This window comes from Pecten maximus, chromosome 11 (genome assembly GCF_902652985.1).
Source record: "Pecten maximus chromosome 11, xPecMax1.1, whole genome shotgun sequence".
NCBI lineage: Eukaryota > Metazoa > Mollusca > Bivalvia > Pectinida > Pectinidae > Pecten > Pecten maximus.
In genome coordinates this window covers 17,822,729-17,847,307 of record NC_047025.1, presented here as the reverse complement: position 1 = coordinate 17,847,307, position 24,579 = coordinate 17,822,729, and the positions used below count along the sequence as shown (strand labels likewise).

General features: G+C 37.8%; 1 protein-coding gene across 1 annotated transcript; it reads right to left on the bottom strand.

The window, feature by feature from the left end:
- Nucleotides 1-15,203: 15,203 nt before the first annotated feature.
- Nucleotides 15,204-24,212, bottom strand: LOC117338477 (repetin-like). The gene is made up of 4 exons (XM_033899832.1): nt 24,176-24,212; nt 16,528-16,913; nt 15,866-16,489; nt 15,204-15,737 (listed from the first exon to the last, which is right to left on the bottom strand). The coding sequence occupies exons 1-4, from the start codon at nt 24,210-24,212 to the stop codon at nt 15,204-15,206; spliced, it is 1,581 nt and encodes a 526-aa protein (XP_033755723.1).
- Between the last annotated feature and the right edge of the window lie 367 nt (nt 24,213-24,579).

Sequence of the window (24,579 nt, the reverse complement as noted above, 5' to 3'; positions counted from 1 at the left end):
AGGGGAGATAGAGATGTATTTTCTTACAAAATGAATACATCATGTGATGTGACATAGCGGGAACAGGAATGCATGTGCTGGGTTTTTATCACGAATGATTGGAATTATGAGGTGTTTATGTTTATTGGCAGATGTATGTGTGGTCTTTGGCTAATTACTAAAACCTGTAGAACGAAAACTCTCTACTAATGCTTTCATTTCTACCCTATTACACATTTTTGTATGTAAATTAAATAGCCGCCATATTTTCCTTTAGGAATTGATGTTCCAAATTATGGATTGTTTGCAATATGGAAAATACATGCAGATTGCCTGAGCTTAGATGTATTTCTCTTCCATACATATCATTACTGCAAACAAGGAGTCGTAATTAAGGTGCCTATCTTTGATTTGTCCGCATCTGATAAAATTGCCAATATTGTAAGCTCAGGCATTGAACCTTGCTGGAATTCATTATAGATAAAAGATCGAGAGAGAAAATAAAAACAGAGGCTTGAATAGCATTTCCATATATCTAATGTTGTGTGTGTATTGGATTTTTAATATTAATGATATGTAAGTTATCTGACTGCGTAATACCGCACACTAATTAGTAATCGTGCTGATATTGATGTATCTATGCTACTTCAGGGCCAGCTTCCAGTAACTCCACATCTCCTGCCCACCATTACAGGATAATCAACGGTGACGCTTATACCAGTGACGCATGTTTCTCTTGGACCACACTCCAGGTATTTATAGACAAAAAGCATGCATTGGACCCGGACTTCTACAGTGTTTTTTTTTTCTATAGATTCAAACATATCAGAGACCCATAGATAAAGATAATTTCTGAGGTGTGATGTAATTATTCATAAAGATAGAAAAAATGTTATAAGATTTTATTAAGACTATGATTTATAGGATATTGGCTGTTTGTATCAGTTTTGGTATATCATGACCATGGTACACTTTTTAAGTAATAAGATTATGGTACTTCTTGTTAAATCTAAAATAAAAGGTTAAGTTGTGCTTGAAAATATGGATTTATTTTTCAGATATTTGTTATTGCCAAATGTAACAACTTTATTTTGGTCAAATTGTCCATTTTTTTGTTTTATATATGTATACATGTATCATATCTATTGAGAAACTTGAAGTTTAAAAGACAAAGCTTACATGATAAGATTTACCAGCAGAGAGTGGCAAAATTCAGTGTCAAAATCTTAACTTTAAAGTACACATTAGTGAAAAAATTAATACACATCAGAAACGGAAAGATTTGAAATTCCTTAAGAGCTGGAAAGTACATCTGAGAAAGTGTTAAGTCTGTGAACACAGACAATCGTGGGTGATTTAGGTAAAGCTTATATTGTAAATGAATTCATAATCGTCGGAGAAGAAGATCAATACTTAAATAAGAAGTCTTTGGCAGATGTAATACCAGTCCAATTGTTTTTTAGCCCACCATCATCAGATGGTGGGCTATTCAAATCGCCCTGCGTCCGTGGTCCGTCGTCCGTCCGTCCGTCCGTCCCTCCGTCCGTCCCTCCGTCCGTCCGTCCCTCCGTCCGTCCGTAAACAATTCTTGTTATCGCTAATCCTCAGAAAGTACTGAAAGGATCTTTCTCAAATTTCATATGTAGGTTCCCCTTAGTGCCTAGTTATGCATATTGCATTTTGGGACCGATCGGAAAACAACATGGCCGACAGGCAGCCATCTTGGATTTTGACCATTGAAGTTTGTTATCGCTATTTCTGAGAAAGTACTGAAGGGATCTTTTTCAAATTTCATATGTGGGTTTCCCTTGGTGCCTAGTTATGCATATTGCATTTTGAGACCGATCAGAAAACAACATGGCCGACAGGCAGCCATCTTGGATTTTGACAATTGAAGTTTGTTATCGCTATTTCTGAGAAAGTACTGAAGGGATATTTCTCAAATTTCATATGTGGGTTTCCCTTGGTGCCTAGTTATGCATAATGCATTTTGGGATCGATCGGAAAACAACATGGCCGACAGGCAGCCATCTTGGATTTTGACCATTGTAGTTTGTTATCGCTATTTCTGAGAAAGTACTGAAGGGATCTTTTGCAAATTTCATATGTTGGTTTCCCTTGGTGCCTAGTTATGCACAGTACATTTTGGGATCGATTGGAAAACAACATGGCCGACAGGCAGCCATCTTGGATTTTGACCATTGAAGTTTGTTATCGCTATTTCTGAAAAAGTACTGAAGGGATCTTTCTCAAATTTCATATGTAGGTTCTACTTGGTGCTTAGTTATGCATATTGCATTTTGGGACCGATCGGAAAACAACATGGCCGACAGGCAGCCATCTTGGATTTTGACTATCAAAGTTTGTTATCGCTATTTCTGAGAAAGTACTGAAGGGATCTTTCTCAAATTTCATATGTAGGTTTCCCTTGGTGCCTTGTTATGCACATTGCATTTTGGGATCGATCGGAAAATAACATGGCCGACAGGCAGCCATCTTGTATTTTGACCATTGAAGTTTGTTATCGCTGTTTCTGAGAAAGTACTGAAGGGATCTTTCTCAAATTTCATATGTAGGTTCCCCTTGGTGCTTAGTTATGCATATTGCATTTTGGGGCCGATCGGAAAACAACATGGCCGACAGGCAGCCATCTTGGATTTTGACCATTAAAGTTTGTTATCGCTATTTCTGAGGAAGTACTGAAGGGATCTTTCTCCAACTTCATATGAAGGTTCCCCTTGGTGCCTTGTTATGCATATTGCATTTTGGGACTAATCAGAAAACAACATGGCCGACAGGCAGCCGTCTTGGATTTTGACAATTGAAGTTTGTTATCGCTATTTCTCAGAAAGTACTGAAGGGATCTTTCTCAAATTTCATATGTAGGTTCCCCTCACTGCCTAGTTTTGCATATTGGGACCAATCCAAAAACAACATGGTCTACAGACAGCCATTTTCGCTAAATCTTAAATTTTATATATAGGTTCCCCTTGTTTGAAAAGTACTAGTTATAGAGGGGTGTTTCTGAATTTACACAGATTAGTAATACTTAGAGGAAGGGAAAAGTAGAGAAAAGATCAATCTGACATGGAACCTATGAAGATCATTCAATGGTGGGCGCCAAGATCCCTCTGGGATCTCTTGTTTGGGTACCCAGTCAGACTGGTTTATATTAAATAATGACTTCCTCGCCTGTACAGGTTGTGCATACATATTATTGTTTATCTAGCTTCCAGTTATATAGTTGTATAATTCATGTGTGAGCACTTTTTATGGCTTATATCTGTATAAATTGAGAAAGATGTATATTCTACTGGCAAAAAATGAAGTTTATCATAGATTGAAATGAAATTTGAATATTGAATTATCACAACTCCTGAGCTTTGGTAGCAGGAAACCCCTTCATATATAATCCTATCTATGGTAGGATATGGGCATTTCTATGGCAACCAGTATCAGGTGACAAAAGGGAGATAATTTTTGTCGATACCATTTTATTCAGACCTAATTCAGTTTTCAAAACATTGAATAATGTTTGTATAAATGAATACATTCAGTTTCAGACTGTATTTTTGGAGCTGTGAATTGCCTGTTTAAATGTCTAAATAGACACAAGTCAGACAAATAAACATGTGACTGATACTATTATCGCATGTTTTAAAAAAAAAGTTTAGTATCAGTTGATCAGCTGGTCATAATTCCTGAACTTGTAAAGAGTCACCACTTTTATGTTGTATGCAGGCATTGGTTTTCCTGGTATTTTTGTTATCTGTATAACACAAAAACCTTTAATCAAGGAATGAATTTCTGTAAGATATCCTGAACCTTATTGCCAAGATCATAAATTTTGCATGGAGGTTTATTTCTTGTCATATATTAGAAGTAGGTCACTGTTATCAATAGTTTTACCTTGATGAGGCAAACATGATTCCAGAACATAACTCCTAAACTATTCAATATAGGATCATTTAAATTTGTAGGTACATCTGGGAAAGTAATGTATCAAAATCAAGAATAGGTTACTGTGATCTACTGGGATATAGATGAAAAACTGAACATTTTCATAACAATTTACAGTTTTTTAGGTCATCTTACCCAAACACCATATCCTCCTCTTTAACACCACTTCCTGTGTAACACCACATCCTCCTGTCTGTCACCACTTCCTGTGTAACACCACAGCCTCCTGTTTAACACCACTTCCTGTGTAACACCACATCCTCCTGTTGTCACCACTTCCTGTGTAACACCATATCCTCCTGTTTAAGACCACTTCCTGTGTAACACCACATCCTCCACTTTAACACCACTTCCTGTGTAATACCACATCCTCCTGTTGTCACCACTTCCTGTGTAACACCACATCCTCCTGTTGTCACCACTTCCTGTGTAACACCACATCCTCCTGTTGTCACCATTTCCTGTGTAACACCACATCGTCCTGTTGTCACCACTTCCTGTGTAACACCACATCCTCCTGTCTGTCACCACTTCCTGTGTAACACCACATCCTCCACTTTAACACCACTTCCTGTGTAACACCACATCCTCCTGTTGTCACCACTTCCTGTGTAACACCACATCCTCCTGTTGTCACCATTTCCTGTGTAACACCACATCCTCATGTTGTCACCATTTCCTGTGTAACACCACATTCTCCTGTTGTCACCACTTCCTGTGTAATACCACATCCTCCTGTTGTCACCATTTCCTGTGTAACACCACATCCTCATGTTTTCACCATTTCCTGTGTAACACCACATCCTCATGTTGTCACCACTTCCTGTGTAACACCACATCCTCATGTTGTCACCACTTCCTGTGTAACACCACATCCTCCTGTTGTCACCACTTCCTGTGTAACACCACATCCTCCACTTTAATACCACTTCCTGTGTAACACCACATCCTCCTGTTGTCACCACTTCCTGTGTAACACCACATCCTCATGTTGCCACAATTTCCTGTGTAACACCACATCCTCCTGTTGTCACCATTTCCTGTGTAACACCACATCCTCCACTTTAACACCACTTCCTGTGTAACACCACATCCTCATGTTGTCACCACTTCCTGTGTAACACCACATCCTCATGTTGTCACCACTTCCTGTGTAACACCACATCCTCCTGTTGTCACCATTTCCTGTGTAACACCACATCCTCATGTTGCCACAATTTCCTGTGTAACACCACATCCTCCACTTTAACACCACTTCCTGTGTAACACCGCATCCTCCTGTTTGTCACCATTTCCTGTGTAACACCGCATCCTCCTGTTTAACACCACTTCCTGTGTAACACCACATCCTCCACTTTAACACCACTTCCTGTATAACACCACATCCTCCACTTTAACACCACTTCCTGTGTAACACCACATTCTCCTGTTTGTCACCACTTCCTGTGTAACACCACATCCTCCTGTTTGTCACCACTTCCTGTGTAACACCACATCCTCATGTTGTCACCACTTCCTGTGTAACACCACATCCTCCGCTTTAACACCACTTCCTGTGTAACACCACATCCTCCACTTTTAACACCACTTCCTGTGTAACACCACATCCTCCTATTGTCACCACTCCTTGTGTAACACCACATCGTCCTGTTGTCACCACTTCCTGTGTAACACCACATCGTCCTGTTGTCACCACTTCCTGTGTAACACCACATCGTCCTGTTGTCACCACTTCCTGTGTAACACCACATCGTCCTGTTGTCACCACTTCCTGTGTAACACCACATCGTCCTGTTGTCACCACTTCCTATGCAACACCACATCCTCCTGTTTAACATCACTTCCTGTGTAACACCACATCCTCCTGTTTGTCACCACTTCCTGTGTAACACCACATCCTCCACTTTAACACCACTTCCTGTGTAACACCACATCCTCCTGTTGTCACCACTTCCTGTGTAACACCACATCCTCCTGTTGGCACCACTTCCTGTGTAACACCACATCCTCCTGTTGTCACCACTTCCTGTGTAACACCACATCCTCCTGTTGTCACCACTTCCTGTGTAACACCACATCCTCCTGTTGTCACCACTTCCTGTGTAACACCACATCCTCCTGTTTAACACCACTTCCTGTGTAACACCACATCCTCCTGTTTGTCACCACTTCCTGTGTAACACCACATCCTCCACTTTAACACCACTTCATGTGTAACACCACATCCTCCTGTTGTCACCACTTCCTGTGTAACACCACAGCCTCCTGTTGGCACCACTTCCTGTGTAACACCACATCCTCCTTTTGTCACCACTTCCTGTGTAACACCACATCCTCCTGTTGTCACCACTTCCTATGTAACACCACATCCTCCTGTTGTCACCACTTCCTATGTAACACCACATCCTCCTATTGTCACCACTTCCTGTGTAACACCACAATGAAACAATTAAAATAAACTTCATCCTTAGGCAAACACTTTCTACAAAATTATTGATAATTGAAATTCATTCTACTTTTGATACTTTGACATTTATATGTCTATCTGCAATGAAATGTAAGAATGCTGATTTGAAGGCATTGAAATTAAGTCAGATTAATGACCCTAATTTAATATTTGGGTTTCATCTTTGTTAAACTGTGAAGGTATGTTAAATATTAACAAATATTTATCTTGTTATTTTATGTTGGGGTCTTTTTTATTGGTCAAATATTTCTCATTTATTAATAAAGACTCAAAAATCATCCTATCTGATGGTGTCACAACTCGACTTTGTCTTACGTAACTGTTATTTCACAGATGCTGTGCTTGAAGCTTATTGGGGCTTAGGTATAATTTCTGCCTGTGTAAAATAGAATTACTTTTCATGCTGAGAAGCATGCTAAATTAGCTCCTAACATAAAAAGGTCATTAACTTTTTCAAAGTAAACTTTATACTGCTTGTCTTTTTTCACACATTCAGACTTAGTAATGGTATGGAGGCTATAGAATTAATCCAAGTATTTGATGAAGGTATGCAATTTAACTTATTTGTGACATTCCGAGAACTATGCCAGCCCAGGAGGTACTTTCCCTGAATATATACCAGACTTTCTACTGGAAAATGAAATAGTTACTGTCAGACTAACCATAGTGAAGGGAATCTGTCTTCATTTCTCTCTCCTCCAAAATAGCATCAACAATGAATTTCAATGAATTATTTTTTTCAAAATTATGCAGTGAAATGTCTTTTGGAGAACCTACAAAGTGGGACAGTGATTAAGAATGACAATATATCCTTAGATCACTTCTAATGAGCTGTGAAACCAAGACTGGTGGCATTTGATATAAAGCTTGTATATTCGAGAAAAAAAAATATAAAAAAATAAAGTCTGTTCAATATTATGATCTTTAACTTTTCAATAACTTCTATTGAAACATGAGACAAGGCGTAAATTTATATAATCTGCTTGGAGAAAGAACAATATCAAGTTTAGAGGAAGTAATCTTGGTCGAAGAGATGTAGGTAATTGTTGAGGAAAACGGGGAAGGGGGTACATGTGTACCTCTAAAAGATGTGTTCATTTGCACTTTGATAATGGAGGTCAGGAAGATTCATCATAATGTAATTTAACTGTTTTTTTGGCGTATAATTCGAAGGTGTTAGGTGATATCTTTACACTCTAAAACAGTTTAAAAGAGCATATATATTTCTGGAATTTTTATCATATTTTTATAATCTACTAATATATGCAAAATGTACTTTAGAAATTGATTGACGTATGTAAAAGCAAATTTTTACAAAAACTGTAAGATAAAATAATCTGTAAACATCTTGAAATAGATCTCGGCTAAAAACCTGTTTGTTGTTGCTATAGCAATCGTAAAACATCATGTTGTGTCCCTATCAGGGGAACTCTTCAGCTTTCTTACTGTAGATGGTTCAGTTTTTATGTGTCTGTATATTCAACAATCAAATAAAATAAACAAGCCAGATAAATAGGAATATCACAATATACTTATGTTGTCTCATGCAATGTTGTCTATTGTTCATCACACATTGTTGTCTATTGTTCATCACACATTGTTGTCTTCTGTTCATCACACATTGTTGAAGTTTCATTGATGGAAGCAGTATGATAAACAGTAGTTTAACACACAACAAATAGAAGTGCATTAGAATATATGGAACAGTATTTTGTATTAGAACATATGGAACAGTACTCTGTATTAGAACACATGGAACAGTACTGTGTATTAGAACACATGGAACAGTACTCTGTATTAGAACACATGGAACAGTACTCTGTATTAGAACATATGGAACAGTACTCTGTATGAGAACACATGGAACAGTACTGTGTATTAGAACATATGGAACAGTACTCTGTATTAGAACACATGGAACAGTACTCTGTATTAGAACATATGGAACAGTACTCTGTATGAGAACACATGGAACAGTTCTCTGTATTAGAACATATGGAACAGTACTCTGTATTAGAACATATGGAACAGTACTCTGTATGAGAACACATGGAACAGTACTCTGTATTAGAACATATGGAACAGTATTTTGTATTAGAACATATGGAACAGTTCTCTGTATTAGAACACATGGAACAGTACTCTGTATTAGAACATATGGAACAGTACTCTGTATTAGAACACATGGAACAGTACTCTGTATTAGAACATAAGGAACAGTTCTCTGTATTAGAACATTTGGAACAGTTCTCTGTATTAGAACATATGGAACAGTACTCTGTATTAGAACACATGGAACAGTACTCTGTATTAGAACATATGGAACAGTACTCTGTATTAGAACATTTGGAACAGTTCTCTATATTAGAACATATGGAACAGTACTCTGTATGAGAACATATGGAACAGTACTCTGTATTAGAACATATGGAACAGTACTCTGTATTAGAACATTTGGAACAGTACTCTGTATTAGAACATATGGAACAGTACTCTGTATTAGAACATTTGGAACAGTACTCTGTATTAGAACATATGGAACAGTACTCTGTATTAGAACATTTGGAACAGTTCTCTGTATTAGAACACATGGAACAGTATTTTGTATTAGAACATTTGGAACAGTACTCTGTATGGGGTCGCTTACATAGAACATGCAAACGAGTGTTCCGGAATTAGATTCCGGCACCGTTCTACGGTTCCAAGTTTAGAGGTGGTGTGAGAAGAATCAAGATGGCGGCACTGTGATACTCGCGCATGGTTTCATGTGAAAAGTTTAAAAGTCTCCAAAAACAGTATGTTTTAGCTGTTTGTGTATCGATGAAAGCAACATTTGACGAAGAAAAACGATATGTAACAACTTATCTTAAGCGCGGGGAAAGTTTCAGCTTCTGCTTTAGAGTTTTTATGGTTATCTAATGATTATGAAAATTAAAAAAAATCATAGAAATTTCAATACATACAAGGCCGCACAAATACCCGGCAGAATAACTGCTGCAAATTCAGCATCTTCGTCTTGTGGCAATTCATCTGAATAGATTAATTCATCCAGTATCATGGAGGCTGCCATCTTGAATTTACTGTTTCCGGTATGTTCCGATTTCGTTCGATTGGTAGAATATTTGGAACCGGTTCGCCTGTTCCAGATTTATTCGATTGGTGGAATTTTTCGGAATCGTTGGAACTGAATTACAGCTTTCCAAACGAGCACACCCTATTATAACACATGGAACAGTTCTCTGTATTAGAACACATGGAACAGTACTCTGTATTAGAACATATGGAACAGTACTGTGTATTAGAACATTTGGAACAGTTCTCTGTAGTAGAACATATGGAACAGTACTCTGTATGAGAACACATGGAACAGTACTTTGTATTAGAACACATGGAACAGTTCTCCGTATTAGAACACATCGAGCAGTTCTCTGTATTAAAACATTTGGAACATTACTCTGTATTAGAACATTTGGAACATTACTCTGTATTAGAACATATGGAACAGTACTCTGTATTAGAACATTTGGAACATTACTCTGTATTAGAACATATGGAACAGTACTCTGTATACACAACATTTGGAACAGTTCTCTGTATTAGAACATTAAGATCTGTAAAGTGAATTGGAACAAATAACGTTGTTGATAAGAATTTGCATTAAAACCAGATATCAAAGTGTAACATTCACCTTTTAAACAAAGGATGAAAATAGCGATTTGATGAAGGACAAAGGATTGAACAAGGTCACGTGTAAGATGTGTAGTTGTAGCAATACCTAATTGATACCCAAAGTGAGAGGTGTCAAATCTAGGTGTGCTCAGGTCTGGGGAAAATTACATATCACCATGACAACTGACACCAAGGTTTTGTCTCAAGTAGGTACATGTCAAGATGGTTGACATGGAATCCAAGAATTAAAATGTAATTACCATATTCTTCAGAGTGGAAGCCAGTCAAAATCGTCTCTGAAAAAAAAAAAAAAATCAACCATGTCATGTTTAATGTGGAAATATTCATACCAAAATAGGATCTGGAAGAATAAAACAGTTTTGACTGGAAAATGATATTTGGCTTATGTATGTATAAATTTGGAAGCAGAAGATGGTGTCCATTGTTATCTGTTAATAGGTCATGCCTGTTACAGTAAATGTTACCCCCATCATCCTCTCAATACTTGTTGACTTTAGGACATATCCTTATTTTAAGATCTCGTGTGTTTAGTACATTTTATAAAAAAAAACCTTCTTTCCATAAATTTGAAGCATTAAAAATTTCCCAGACAACTACAGTTATGTACGGCTTCAGCTTCTGGTGTTAAAGCATGTCATTACTGAGAAACTTCACATTCTGTGTTGAGTGTAAAATGACAAGAAGTCAGAGGTATTATTGGGGTTTAGTCTTGCAGACATTAAGAATATTGTTTTTCTGATGAATTTGTATACATAACAATTGGTCTGGACGTTTTTAGAGTACTATTGATATCTGGATTTGATACCTTACGTATCCTAGTTACCTGTTACCAAAAACATCACACACAGTTGTTCTGTTGACACACTTTTAATCAGACCCAGAGAAGCTTTTGTTTTACCAGTTTTACCGTCCTTGAAAGAGTCCTACAAGGACAGAGCTAGAGGGCATGTGGCTGTAGATTCCGTTATATTTACAATAGGTATTGTTTTGCATAGTTTGATGTTGTATAAACATCTTTAGTCATAGTGTCACTGTGTGCCTGATACAATGTATGTGGTGTGTGTTTAGGGAGGCTGCAGTATGTTTGTGTGTCTTCTACTGATTTTGACTTTATAGTGCTACCTCACTGAAGCATACTGTCGAGGACTCCCAGCTGGACACCCCACTCGGTCACATTAAACTGGCAACAGTCGAACTAGTAGACCCACTCCAAAAATGCTGAGCATTAAGTATGAATAGTGACTACCATTTTTATAGACTCTGGTATGTCTCAGACAGGGGACAGAACCCTAAGCCTTCCTCATAGGAGCAAACATTTAACTAAATGTCAAAAATTAGGCAGTGTCAAGGGAGATATTAGGAATAAGAAAATTATTATGAAAGAAGCTAAAAACTTTAGTTGCCTTTTACGATCATACAGTTGGGGAAATAGGTACATTTTTTATGCCCTTACTGCAGGACAGTCCCAGTATTATAGGCCTAGTAGAAACTTGTTACAGACCTAGTGTTATAGGCCTAGTAGTAACTTGTCACAAGCCCAGTATTATAGGCCTAGTAGAAACTTGTTACAAACCACTATCATAGGCCTAATAGAAACTTGTTATAAACCACTATTATAGGCCTAGTAGAAACTTGTTCTAAACCTAGTATTATAGGCATAGTAGAAACTTGTTACAAACCCAGTATTATAGGCCTAGTAGAAACGTGTTACAAACCACTATCATAGGCCTAGTAGTAACTTGTTACAAACCACTATCATAGGCCTAATAGAAACTTGTTATAAACCACTATTATAGGCCTAGTAGAAACTTGTTCTAAACCTAGTATTATAGGCATAGTAGAAGCTTGTTACAAACCCAGTATTATAGGCCTAGTAGAAACTTGTTACAAACCCAGTATTATAGGCCTAGTAGAAACTTGTTACAAACCACTATCATAGGCCTTGTAGTAACTTGTTACAAACCCAGTATTATAGGCCTAGTAGAAACTTGTTACAAACCACTATCATAGGCCTAGTAGTAACTTGTTACAAACCCAGTATTATAGGCCTAGTAGAAACTTGTTACAAACCACTATCATAGGCCTAGTAGTAACTTATTACAAACCCAGTATTATAGGCCTAGTAGAAACTTATTACAAACCACTATTATAGGCCAAGTAGAAACTTATTACAAACCCAGTATTATAGGCCTAGTAGAAACTTATTACAAACACAGTATTATAGGCCTAGTAGAACTTGTTACAGACCTAGTGTTATAGGCCTAGTAGAAACTTGTTATAAACCACTATTATAGGCCTAGTAGAAACTTGTTACAAGCCCAGTATTATAGGCCAAGTAGAAACTTATTACAAACCCAGTATTATAGGCCTAGTAGAAACTTGTTACAGACCTAGTGTTATAGGCCTAGTAGAAACTTATTACAAACCCAGTATTATAGGCCTAGCAGAAACTTCTTACAAACCCAGTATTATAGGCCTAGTAGAAACTTGTTACAGACCTAGTGTTATAGGCCTAGTAGAAACTTTTTATAAACCACTATTATAGGCCTAGTAGAAACTTGTTACAAGCCCAGTATTATAGGCCAAGTAGAAACTTATTACAAACCCAGTATTATAGGCCTAGTAGAAACTTATTACAAACCCAGTATTATAGGCCTAGCAGAAACTTGTTACAGACCTAGTGTTATAGGCCTAGTAGAAACTTGTTATAAACCCAGTATTATAGGCCTAGTAGAAACTTATTACAAACCCAGTATTATAGGCCTAGTAGAAACTTGTTACAGACTTAGTGTTATAGGCCTAGTAGAAACTTATTACAAACCCAGTATTATAGGCCTAGCAGTAACTTGTTACAAACCCAGTATTATAGGCCTAGTAGAAACTTTTTATAAACCACTATTATAGGCCTAGTAGAAACTTGTTACAGACCTAGTGTTATAGGCCTAGTAGAAACTTATGACAAACCCAGTATTATAGGCTTAGTAGAAACTTATTACAAACCCAGTATTATAGGCCTAGTAGAAACTTGTTATAGACCTAGTGTTATAGGCCTAGTAGAAACTTTTTATAAACCACTATTATAGGCCTAGTAGAAACTTGTTACAAGCCCAGTATTATAGGCCAAGTAGAAACTTATTACAAACCTAGTATTATAATAGGCCTAGCAGAAACTTATTACAAACCCAGTATTATAGGCCAAGTAGAAACTTATTACAAACCCAGTATTATAGGCCTAGTAGAAACTTGTTACAGACCTAGTGCTATAGGCCAAGTAGAAACTTATTACAAACCCAGTATTATAGGCCTAGTAGAAACTTGTTACAGACCTAGTGTTATAGGCCTAGTAGAAACTTTTTATAAGCCACTATTATAGGCCAAGTAGAAACTTATTACAAACCCAGTATTATAGGCCTAGTAGAAACTTATTACAAACCCAGTATTATAGGCCTAGTAGAAACTTGCTACAGACCTAGTGTTATAGGCCTAGTAGAAACTTGTTATAAACCACTATTATAGGCCTAGTAGAAACTTGTTACAAACCCAGTATTATAGGCCTAGTAGAAACTTATTACAAACCCAGTATTATAGGCCTAGCAGAAACTTGTTACAAACCCAGTATTATAGGCCTAGTAGAAACTTGTTACAAACCCAGTTTTATAGGCCTAGTAGAAACTTATTACAAACCACTATTATAGGCCTAGTAGAAACTTGTTACAAACCACTATTATAGGCCTAGTAGTAACTTATTACAAACCCAGTATTATAGGCCTAGTAGAAACTTGTTATAAAACCAGTATTATAGGCCTAGTAGAAACTTGTTACAAACCACTATAATAGGCCTAGTAGTAACTTATTACAAACCTAGTATTATAATAGGCCTAGCAGAAACTTGTTATAAACCCAGTATTATCCATCGTCTATGGTTATTTCAATATTTGCATTATTCATTATAAACAGATTCCAATGTGTCTATATAATGGTATTAATTATAACTAGAGAATTAAATATATATACTTGTTCTAAAACAGGTGCTACAAGTGGCCCCAACACCCTTTTAACATTTCAGGAAGGCACCTCTTCTGTCTAAGTGGTTATATGAAGCTCAGAGTCAGCCCAGTTCCAATACTGATCATCCACTTCTTCTTAGTCGTGCACCGGTCTGAAATTCCAAACCCTCGCCCTCAAATCTTTATCGACAAGCCCCAATGCCCTACACTTAATGAAATATTTCATTATTAAAGGTTAGGGTTATGGAGACATAGTGATATAATTTATTTGTTAGCTGTTCCTTTAGAACTTGTATTCCTTCTTTTTTAAAACAATCATTTTGAATCAAATTATAAAATAATAATGGTAACATGATGCATTCAAAGTTTGGTGGTCTGTTGGCCTGGTGGTAAACACACTTGCCTTTCACCTTGGTAGCCGAAGTTCGATTCCCCAACTGGACTTGGATGTGAACAGGTATGGTGTCACATGGCTGACCATGTGGGTTTCTTAGAGTACTCCAGTTTCCTCCCACAGTAAGGATCACTCGTGCACTTTCATATGGATCAACAAATGTGATTTTATAAGTTGGTATAACTTGTTTTACAATTGTTATAAAGAAGATAAAGTTTACACTTTATGGTCAAAGTTGCTATGGAAATAATGTCAATTTTTTTTTTAATATCTGGTGTAAAATAAAAAGAAAAGATAATTTATGGGTAACTTTTGTCTTGTGTCTTGAAGCATTAAGTTGAGTATATGTAAGTTGGATGAGTGAATGTACTATAGGGGGAAGATAAGACCGATGAATATCCCTATAAATTACCGGATGATAATGTAATTTGTAACATAGATATACTTGGTATCTACCGACAACTCACAACTCGTGTTATAAGATTATGCATAAAACCAAGTGATGAATGAAACAGATGGTGTACTTATAAAGCAAACACTTTTTTTCAAAAGATAGATTAGTCTAAAATGAGGAGGGGCTCCACAAATCTACCTGCCTCTCCAAGTCTGTCTGTCTTTCCAAGTCTGTCTGTCTCTACAAGTCTGTCTGCCTCTACAAGTCTGTCTGCCTCTACAAGTCTGTCTGCCTCTATAAGTCTGTCTGCCTCTACAAGTCTGTCTTTCCAAGTCTGTCTGCCTCTCCAAGTCTGTCTGTCTTTCCAAGTCTGTCTGCCTCTACAAGTCTGTCTGTCTCTACAAGTCTGTCTGTCTTTCCAAGTCTGTCTGCCTCTACAAGTATGTCTGCCTGTCCAAGTCTGTCTGTCTCTACAAGTCTGTCTGCCTCTACAATTCTCTCTGCCTGTCCAAGTCTGTCTGCCTCTACAAGTCTGTCTGTCTTTCCAAGTCTCTCTGCCTCTACAAGTCTGTCTGTCTCTCCAAGTCTGTCTGCCTCTACAAGTCTGTCTGTCTTTCCAAGTCTCTCTGCCTCTCCAAGTCTGTCTGTCTTTCCAAGTCTGTCTGCCTCTACAAGTCTGTCTGCCTCTACAAGTCTGTCTGCCTCTACAAGTCTGTCTGCCTCTACAAGTCTGTCTGTCTCTACAAGTCTCTCTGCCTCTACAAGTCTGTCTGCCTCTACAAGTCTGTCTGTCTTTCCAAGTCTGTCTGCCTCTACAAGGCTGTCTGTCTTTCCAAGTCTCTCTGCCTGTCCAAGTCTGTCTGTCTCTACAAGTCTGTCTGCCTCTACAAGTCTGTCTGTCTTTCCAAGTCTCTCTGCCTCTACAAGTCTGTCTGTCTCTACAAGTCTGTCTTTCCAAGTCTCTCTGCCTCTACAAGTCTGTCTGTCTCTACAAGTCTGTCTGTCTCTACAAGTCTGTCTGCCTCTCCAAGTCTGTCTGCCTGTCCAAGTCTGTCTGTCTCTACAAGTCTGTCTGCCTCTACAAGTCTGTCTGTCTTTCCAAGTCTCTCTGCCTCTACAAGTCTGTCTGTCTCTACAAGTCTGTCTGCCTCTACAAGTCTGTCTGCCTCTACAAGTCTGTCTGCCTCTACAAGTCTGTCTACCTGTCCAAGTCTGTCTGCCTCTACAAGTCTGTCTGTCTCTACAAGTCTGTCTGCCTCTACAAGTCTGTCTGTCTCTACAAGTCTGTCTGCCTGTCCAAGTCTGTCTGTCTTTCCAAGTCTCTCTGCCTCTACAAGTCTGTCTGCCTCTACAAGGCTGTCTGTCTTTCCAAGTCTCTCTGCCTGTCCAAGTCTGTCTGTCTCTACAAGTCTGTCTGCCTCTACAAGGCTGTCTGTCTTTCCAAGTCTCTCTGCCTGTCCAAGTCTGTCTGCCTCTACAAGTCTGTCTGTCTTTCCAAGTCTCTCTGCCTCTACAAGTCTGTCTGCCTCTACAAGTCTGTCTGTCTCTACAAGTCTGTCTGCCTCTACAAGGCTGTCTGTCTTTCCAAGTCTCTCTGCCTGTCCAAGTCTGTCTGTCCAAGTCTGTCTGTCTCTACAAGTCTGTCTGCCTCTACAAGGCTGTCTGTCTTTCCAAGTCTCTCTGCCTGTCCAAGTCTGTCTGCCTGTCCAAGTCTGTCTGCCTCTACAAGTCTGTATGTCTTTCCAAGTCTCTCTGCCTCTACAAGTCTGTCTGCCTCTACAAGTCTGTCTGTCTCTACAAGTCTGTCTGCCTCTACAAGGCTGTCTGTCTTTCCAAGTCTGTCTGCCTGTCCAAGTCTGTCTGCCTCTACAAGTCTGTCTGTCTCTACAAGTCTGTCTGCCTCTACAAGTCTGTCTGCCTCTACAAGTCTGTCTGTCTCTACAAGTCTGTCTGCCTCTACAAGTCTGTCTGCCTCTACAAGTCTGTCTGCCTGTCCAAGTCTGTCTGTCTCTACAAGTCTGCCTGTGTCTCCAAGTAGTCCATGTAGGTATGGCCATAGTATCAAAAGGATAGGAATTTCTCACCAGTAAATGAAAAAAGTTCAGAATGTATCCATCTTGGTCATGTGGGAAGGAATGGTAAAATGTTATATTACAGTCACAAGGAGATATATCACAAAGATTAGGTACCAAGAGAAATGACAGAATCTGTATTTGCCAAAAAGGAGGCAGATACACTTGAGGCTCACTAGAGAGGTAAATGAAAGCTTTGCTTGAGTGTTATATATTCTACAGTAATGTGATAATAACTGTAGGTGATAGAGCTCCCCCAAACCCTGCTCCACCCCTACCTACAACAGAGTGCTCTCCCCACTCAATGCTGGAGGTATTCTCACTACTGCCTTGCGCCCAGAATTAATTTTTCATTACAGAGTAATCCTTCAAAGGTTCCAACCAAATCTGCCCCTCTATAAAGTACATATGTTTATTTATAACATTTTTGCTAATTTCATATGAATGCACACATCTAGTCTGAGACATGTAAAGCCCACAGACATTATTTATTGAGGTTTTAAATGATCCATTGGATACCAAAACACATATTGTGTTTCCAATCTCATGACTTTTTATGCAGGAATTTTCAGCATTTCTATTTGGTGAAGCTTTTCAAAAAGTGATTATTTCTGAAAAAAGCATTAAAAAACAAAAAAATCTAGACAAAATGCTTGGTGATTAAGCTTGCTGTGCATTTGGTCATGACTTTACTAGTCTGGGAGGAAACCTGAGTATTGTGGAGGAGGGGCAAGGCAGACATCTCTGACATAAGAGGAATGTTTTAACTCTTTATTGGCAGTCCACTCATCAGTAGAAAGTTCACAGAAAATAATAGACAGTAGAGGGTTCAAAATGTACAGTAGAGGGTTCACAGTATACAGTAGACAGAAGAGGGTTCAAAATGTACAGTAGAGGGTTCACAGTATACAGTAGACAGAAGAGGGTTCAAAATGTACAGTAGAGGGTTCATAGTATACAGTAGAGGGTTCACAGTATACAGTAGAAGGTTCACAGTATACAGTAAAGGGTTCAAAATGTACAGTAGAGGGTTCATAGTATACAGTAGAGGGTTCACAGTATACAGTAGAAGGTTCACAGTATACAGTAGAGGGTTCACAGTATACAGTAGAGGATTCACAGTATACAGTAGAAGGTTCACAGTAGACAGTAGAGGGTTCAAAATATACGGTAGGTGGTAGACAACATACTGTAGAGGGTTCACAGTATACAGTAGAGGATTCACAGTATACAGTAGAGTGTTCACAATGTACAGTAGAGGGTTCACAGTATACAGTAGAGGATTCACAGTATACAGTAGAGGGTTCACAGTATACAGTAGAGTGTTCACAGTATACAGTAGAGGGTTCATAGTAGACAGCAGAGGGTTTACAGTATACAGTAGAGGGTTCAGAGTGTACAATAGAAGGTTCACAGTAGACAGTAGAGGGTTCACAGTATACAGTAGAGGGTTCACAGTATACAGTAGAGTGTTCACAGTAGACAGTAGAGGGTTTACAGTAGACAGTAGAGGGTTTACAGTATACAGTAGACAGTAGAGGGTTTACAGTATACAGTAGAGGGTTTACAGTATACAGTAGAGGGTTTACAGTATACAGTAGAGGGTTTACAGTATACAGTAGAGGGTTTACAGTATACAGTAGACAGTAGAGGGTTTACAGTATACAGTAGAGGGTTTACAGTATACAGTAGAGGGTTCAGAGTGTACAATAGAAGGTTCACAGTATACAGTAGACAGTAGAGGGTTTACAGTATACAGTAGAGGGTTTACAGTATACAGTAGAGGGTTCACAGTTTACAGTAGAGGGTTCACAGTATACAGTAGAGGGTTCACAGTATACAGTAGAGGGTTCACAGTATACAGTAGAGGGTTAACAGTATACAGTAGAGGGTTCACAGTATACAGTAGAGGGTTTACAGTATACACTAGAGGGTTAACAGTATACAGTAGAGGGTTCACAGTATACAGTAGAGGGTTCACAGTATACAGTAGAGGGTTCATAGTAGACAGCGGAGGGTTCACAGTATACAGTAGAGGGTTCACAGTATACAGTAGAGGGTTCACAGTATACACTAGAGGGTTAACAGTATACAGTAGAGGGTTCACAGTATACAGTAGAGGGTTAACAGTATACAGTAGAGGGTTCACAGTATACAGTAGAGGGTTCACAGTATACAGTAGAGGGTTTACAGTATACAGTATACAGTAGAGGGTTCACAGTATACACTAGAGGGTTAACAGTATACAGTAGAGGGTGTATAGTAGATAGTAGAAGGTTAACAATATAAGTAGGGGGTTCATAGTAGACAGCGGAAGGTTCACAGTATACAGTAGAGGGTTCAGAGTAGACAGTAGAGGGTTTACAGTATACAGTAGACAGTAGAGGGTTCACAATATTCATTAGACAGTAGAAGGTTCACAGTATACAGTAGAGTGTCCACAGTAGACAGTAGAGGGTTCACAGTATACAGTAGACAGTAGAGGGTTCACAGTATACAGTAGACAGTAGAAGGTTCACAGTATACAGTTGAGTGTTCTTAGTAGAGATTATACAGTAGAGGGTTTACAGAAAACAGTAGACAGTAGAGGGTTCACTGTAGACAGTAGAGGGTTCACAGTATACACTACAGGGTTCACAGTATACAGTTGAGTGTTCTTAGTAGAGAGTATACAGTAGAGGGTTTACAGAAAACAGTAGACAGTAGAGGGCTCACAGAAAAATATATAGACAGTTGAAAGTTACAGAAAGGGTACACAACAGAAAGTTCATAAAAGAGTAGATTATAGACCATATTTGTTAGGGTAATTGGGTATTATTACATTGTATTGATAAGTATAATAATACTTTGACATACATTCATCTGGAAACCAAGGAAATAGCTTTATAACAAAGGCTTCAGTGATGTTAGAAATTTGATGGTAATGAATTTTTCCAAAGTTTCCAACATGAAAATTTCTATTTATAATTCACTGATGAACCAAATTATTTGCAATAATATATTACAATGAAGTATAGTCAATGATGGAGGAGCAGTACACTATATGGTAAATTCATTTTGATTGGCACACCTCCTGATAGTCACGTTTGATACAGACATTTTGATTGGCAGAGCTTGGAGTTAACAAGCAAGGGAGATTTGTTACAGACATTTTGATTGGCAGAGAACTGATTGGATAAAGAAATAAGATGTGTTTCTGACATTTTGATTGATAAATTAGCATAGCAGGTTGGAGATTTATTAAAAAATAACCATGTATTTGTTGTAGAGTGCAATGGTAGGTCCCCAAACAGGTCACTCAGAAGGACTTAATAACGTCATCCACAGCTAAACCTCTGACTGGCCTTAACAACAGCAAGCTATTGTTATTATTAGATGTTATCTGTTACTGACCAAAGGTATGATATGTTACTGACCACAGGTATGATATGTTACTGACCACAGGTATGATATGTTACTGACCACAGGTATGATATGTTACTGACCACAGGTATGATATGTTACTGACCATAGGTATGGTCTGTTACTGACCACAGGTATGATATGTTACTGACCACAGGTATGATATGTTACTGACCATAGGTATGATGTTACTGACCACAGGTATGATATGTTGTCTTTGTAAACAGGTCAATTTAGAGAGTTGTTGCTGTAGAAAAGTGATTGGTATAAGCTGGTTGTTGATAAAGACAGGTTGTTGATATAGACAGGTTGTTGATATCGAAAGGGTTGTTGATAAAGAGAGGTTGTTGATACAGAGAGGTTGTTGATAAAGAGAGGTTGTTGATATCGACAGGTTGTTGATACAGACAGGTTGTTGATATAGACAGGTTGTTGATAAAGACAGGTTGTTGATATTGACAGGTTGTTGATAAAGAGAGGTTGTTTGTACAGACAGGTTGTTGATATAGACAGGTTGTTGATATCGACAGGTTGTTGATATCGAAAGGGTTGTTGATATCGAAAGGGTTGTTGATAAAGAGAGGTTGTTTGTACACACAGGTTGTTGATAAAGACAGGTTGTTGATATCGACAGGTTGTTTATACAGAGAGGTTGTTTGTACACACAGGTTGTTGATATAGACAGGTTGTTGATATCGACAGGTTGTTTATACAGAGAGGTTGTTTGTACACACAGGTTGTTGATATAGACAGGTTGTTGATAAAGAGAGGTTGTTGATATAGACAGTTTGTTGATAAAGAGAGGTTGTTGATATCGACAGGTTGTTTATACAGACAAGTTGTTGATATAGACAGGTTGTTGATAAAGAGAGGTTGTTGATATTGACAGTTTGTTGATATAGACAGGTTGTTGTAAAGGTTGTTGAATAGCAGTTGTTTATATGACAGGTTGTTGATAAGAGAGTTGTTATACAGGTTGTTGTTATACAGAGAGGTTGTTGATATAGACAGGTTGTTGATATAGACAGGTTGTTGATAAAGAGAGGTTGTTGATATAGACAGTTTGTTGATATAGACAGGTTGTTGATAAAGAGAGATTGTTGATATAGACAGGTTGTTGATATTTACAGGTTGTTTATACAGACAGGTTGTTGATAAAGAGAGGTTGTTGATTACGACAGGTTGTTGATATAGACAGGTTGTTGATATAGACAGGTTGTTGATATAGACAGGTTGTTGATAAAGAGAGGTTGTTTGTACAGACAGGTTGTTGATAAAGAGAGGTTGTTGATTACGACAGGTTGTTGATATAGACAGGTTGTTGATAAAGAGAGGTTGTTGATATAGACAGTTTGTTGATAAAGAGAGGTTGTTGATATCGACAGGTTGTTTATACAGACAAGTTGTTGATATAGACAGGTTGTTGATAAAGAGAGGTTGTTGATATTGACAGTTTGTTGATAAAGACAGGTTGTTGATATCGACAGGTTGTTGATATAGACAGTTTGTTGATATAGACAGGTTGTTGATAAAGAGAGATTGTTGATATAGACAGGTTGTTGATATTTACAGGTTGTTTATACAGACAGGTTGTTGATAAAGAGAAGTTGTTGATATAGACAGGTTGTTGATAAAGAGAGGTTGTTGATTACGACAGGTTGTTGATATAGACAGGTTGTTGATATAGACAGGTTGTTGATATAGACAGGTTGTTGATAAAGAGAGGTTGTTTGTACAGACAGGTTGTTGATAAAGAGAGGTTGTTGATATAGACAGGTTGTTGATATAGACAGGTTGTTTATACAGAGAGGTTGTTGATATAGACAGGTTGTTGATAAAGAGAGGTTGTTTATACAGACAGGTTGTTGATATAGACAGGTTGTTGATATAGACAGGTTGTTGATATAGACAGGTTGTTGATATAGACAGGTTGTTGATATAGACAGGTTGTTGATATCGACAGGTTGTTGATATAGACAGGTTGTTGATATAGACAGGTTGTTTAAACAGAGATGTTGTTTATACAGACAGGTTGTTGCTATAGACAGGTTGTTGATATAGACAAGTTGTTGATAAAGAGAGGTTGTTTATACAGACAGGTTGTTGATATAGAGAGGTTGTTGATATCGACAGGTTGTTGATAAAGAGAGGTTGTTGATATCGACAGGTTGTTGATAAAGAGAGGTTGTTGATACAGAGAGGTTGTTGATAAAGAGAGGTTTTTGATACAGACAGGTGGTTGGTATATAAAGGTTGTTTATACAGACAGGTTTTTCATACAGACAGGTTGTTTATACAGACAGGTGGTTGGTATATAAAGGTTGTTGCTGTAGAAAGGTTTTTGCCCAGGATATGACAAAGTGTAGTTTAGTGATGTAGACAGTTTATGTAAGCCTTGCAGTGTACCTGTATCAGATTACAGTTAAAGTTGAGCCGATGATTACACATAATTACTAATGAGGAAGTAAGTGGTCCGTGTTCTCAACATTTTATTACACAGACACTCCAATTGTCGGCCCTGTCAAATTAAAATCTAGCCTTCCAAATTTTGATGTATAGAACATGTACAACAATACATATGGATATATATTGATATCAATTGTCCTACAAGAATCAGATATTTTAAAAAGACTTTATATTCATAAACGAGTAAGTAACATCATATTTGCCTGTTTTTGTGACATTTTGTAAACCATGCGACATTTAATTAATTTGAAAGCATGTTGATATTGCCTTTCAATCTGGCATTGCATACATTTCTTTTGAATATACTGAGAGGTTTAATTAAAGTTGTATGTGTTTTGTTACGGAAGGTTTTGTTGCCGTGACAACCTATTTCCTTCCCACAGTGTCCGCTGGCTACCTGCAGCTACATGCATGTCAAAATTAACACCTGTTCATGACACTGGCCTAACTTTTTCCGGCTGACCAGAAATTGATGAGCTCTTAACTCGCTAGCCTGGGAAATAGCCAGTCTCTTCTGTCCACTCACTCAGGTGTGGCGAAATTAAGAGGAGATGTTCTTTATATGAAAGCAGACTTTTGATTGTTTGATACTTGCTATAAAACAGGCAGTATTTATAGGCCAGTTTCTACAATGACCGCAACAGGAGTGCAAAATCACCCCAGTCTGTTGTTACCTGTAGTTGACCTTACAACAAAAGGTCAACTTGATTTACCTGTAAAACTGTGGGAAGATCTTAAAGAACAATGGCTTCATGAGAGAGCATCCCATTTTTGACTTTGTGATTAGAGAGTTATATTCACATCCACAGAGGAACATTCTGGGAAAAAAGTCATTTAAGGATAAAAAACAAAATTTGCAAGTGTAACTATGGTTTGAATAGTATTAAATAGCTGATAATCTTAAAAACATCACCCAAAGGCAAGGCCATTGACTGGGGTACATAATCGGCTCGATCTTCCCATGAAATGCTAATTCATGTGCTTCTGAAACTTAATTGACAAGGAGATTTAACTATGGGTTTGTGTCATTAGACGTTGATGTCCTCTCAGCTCATTATTCAGCCTCAGCGACTTCCTCACACCAACAGGTTTAGATATTGGGGACTTTTTATTTTCTCAGACATGTATAATTAAAATGGTGAGGACCCGCCAATTGTTTACTGTCCATCGGTGTCTGACACATGTGTGACACCTTCTCAAGACTGGAGACAAAAAATTAATCCTATTACACTTTATTGGCCAAGTCTGGGACAGTAAAAGTACAATGTAACTGTCTTCACATATTTCCAACCCTGTTTGTCTGCTTGGACCCAGATTTTCTATTTTTACTTATTTATATTTTACCTTTCAGTTTGACTAAATCAGTTTCATGTTGTGCCATATGGGCTGTAATTAATTAAGGTAGATATAGGAGACTTTCCAAGAGTTTCCTATTTTATTACGTTACCCTTCATCTGTCTCATGATATTACAGATTTTTCTTGTTCAATAAAGTTCAATTCTAGCTCTTGTCCAAGGACTGAAGAGGTCAGTCAGCTATTCTACACCGTACCATTGTGATCCATTAACTAATGAACAGAGGAAATCCTTCAAAATTACTGAGCAGAATGCTACCAAATTTTGGAAATAATATTCTCTAAATTTATACAAATAAAGGGGCTGTGGAACAGGGTCAAAAAGTTGGTCAAATTTATAAAATTATCAAAATCTATTTCCAAACTGCTGGACATAATTCAATAAAATCTTTTT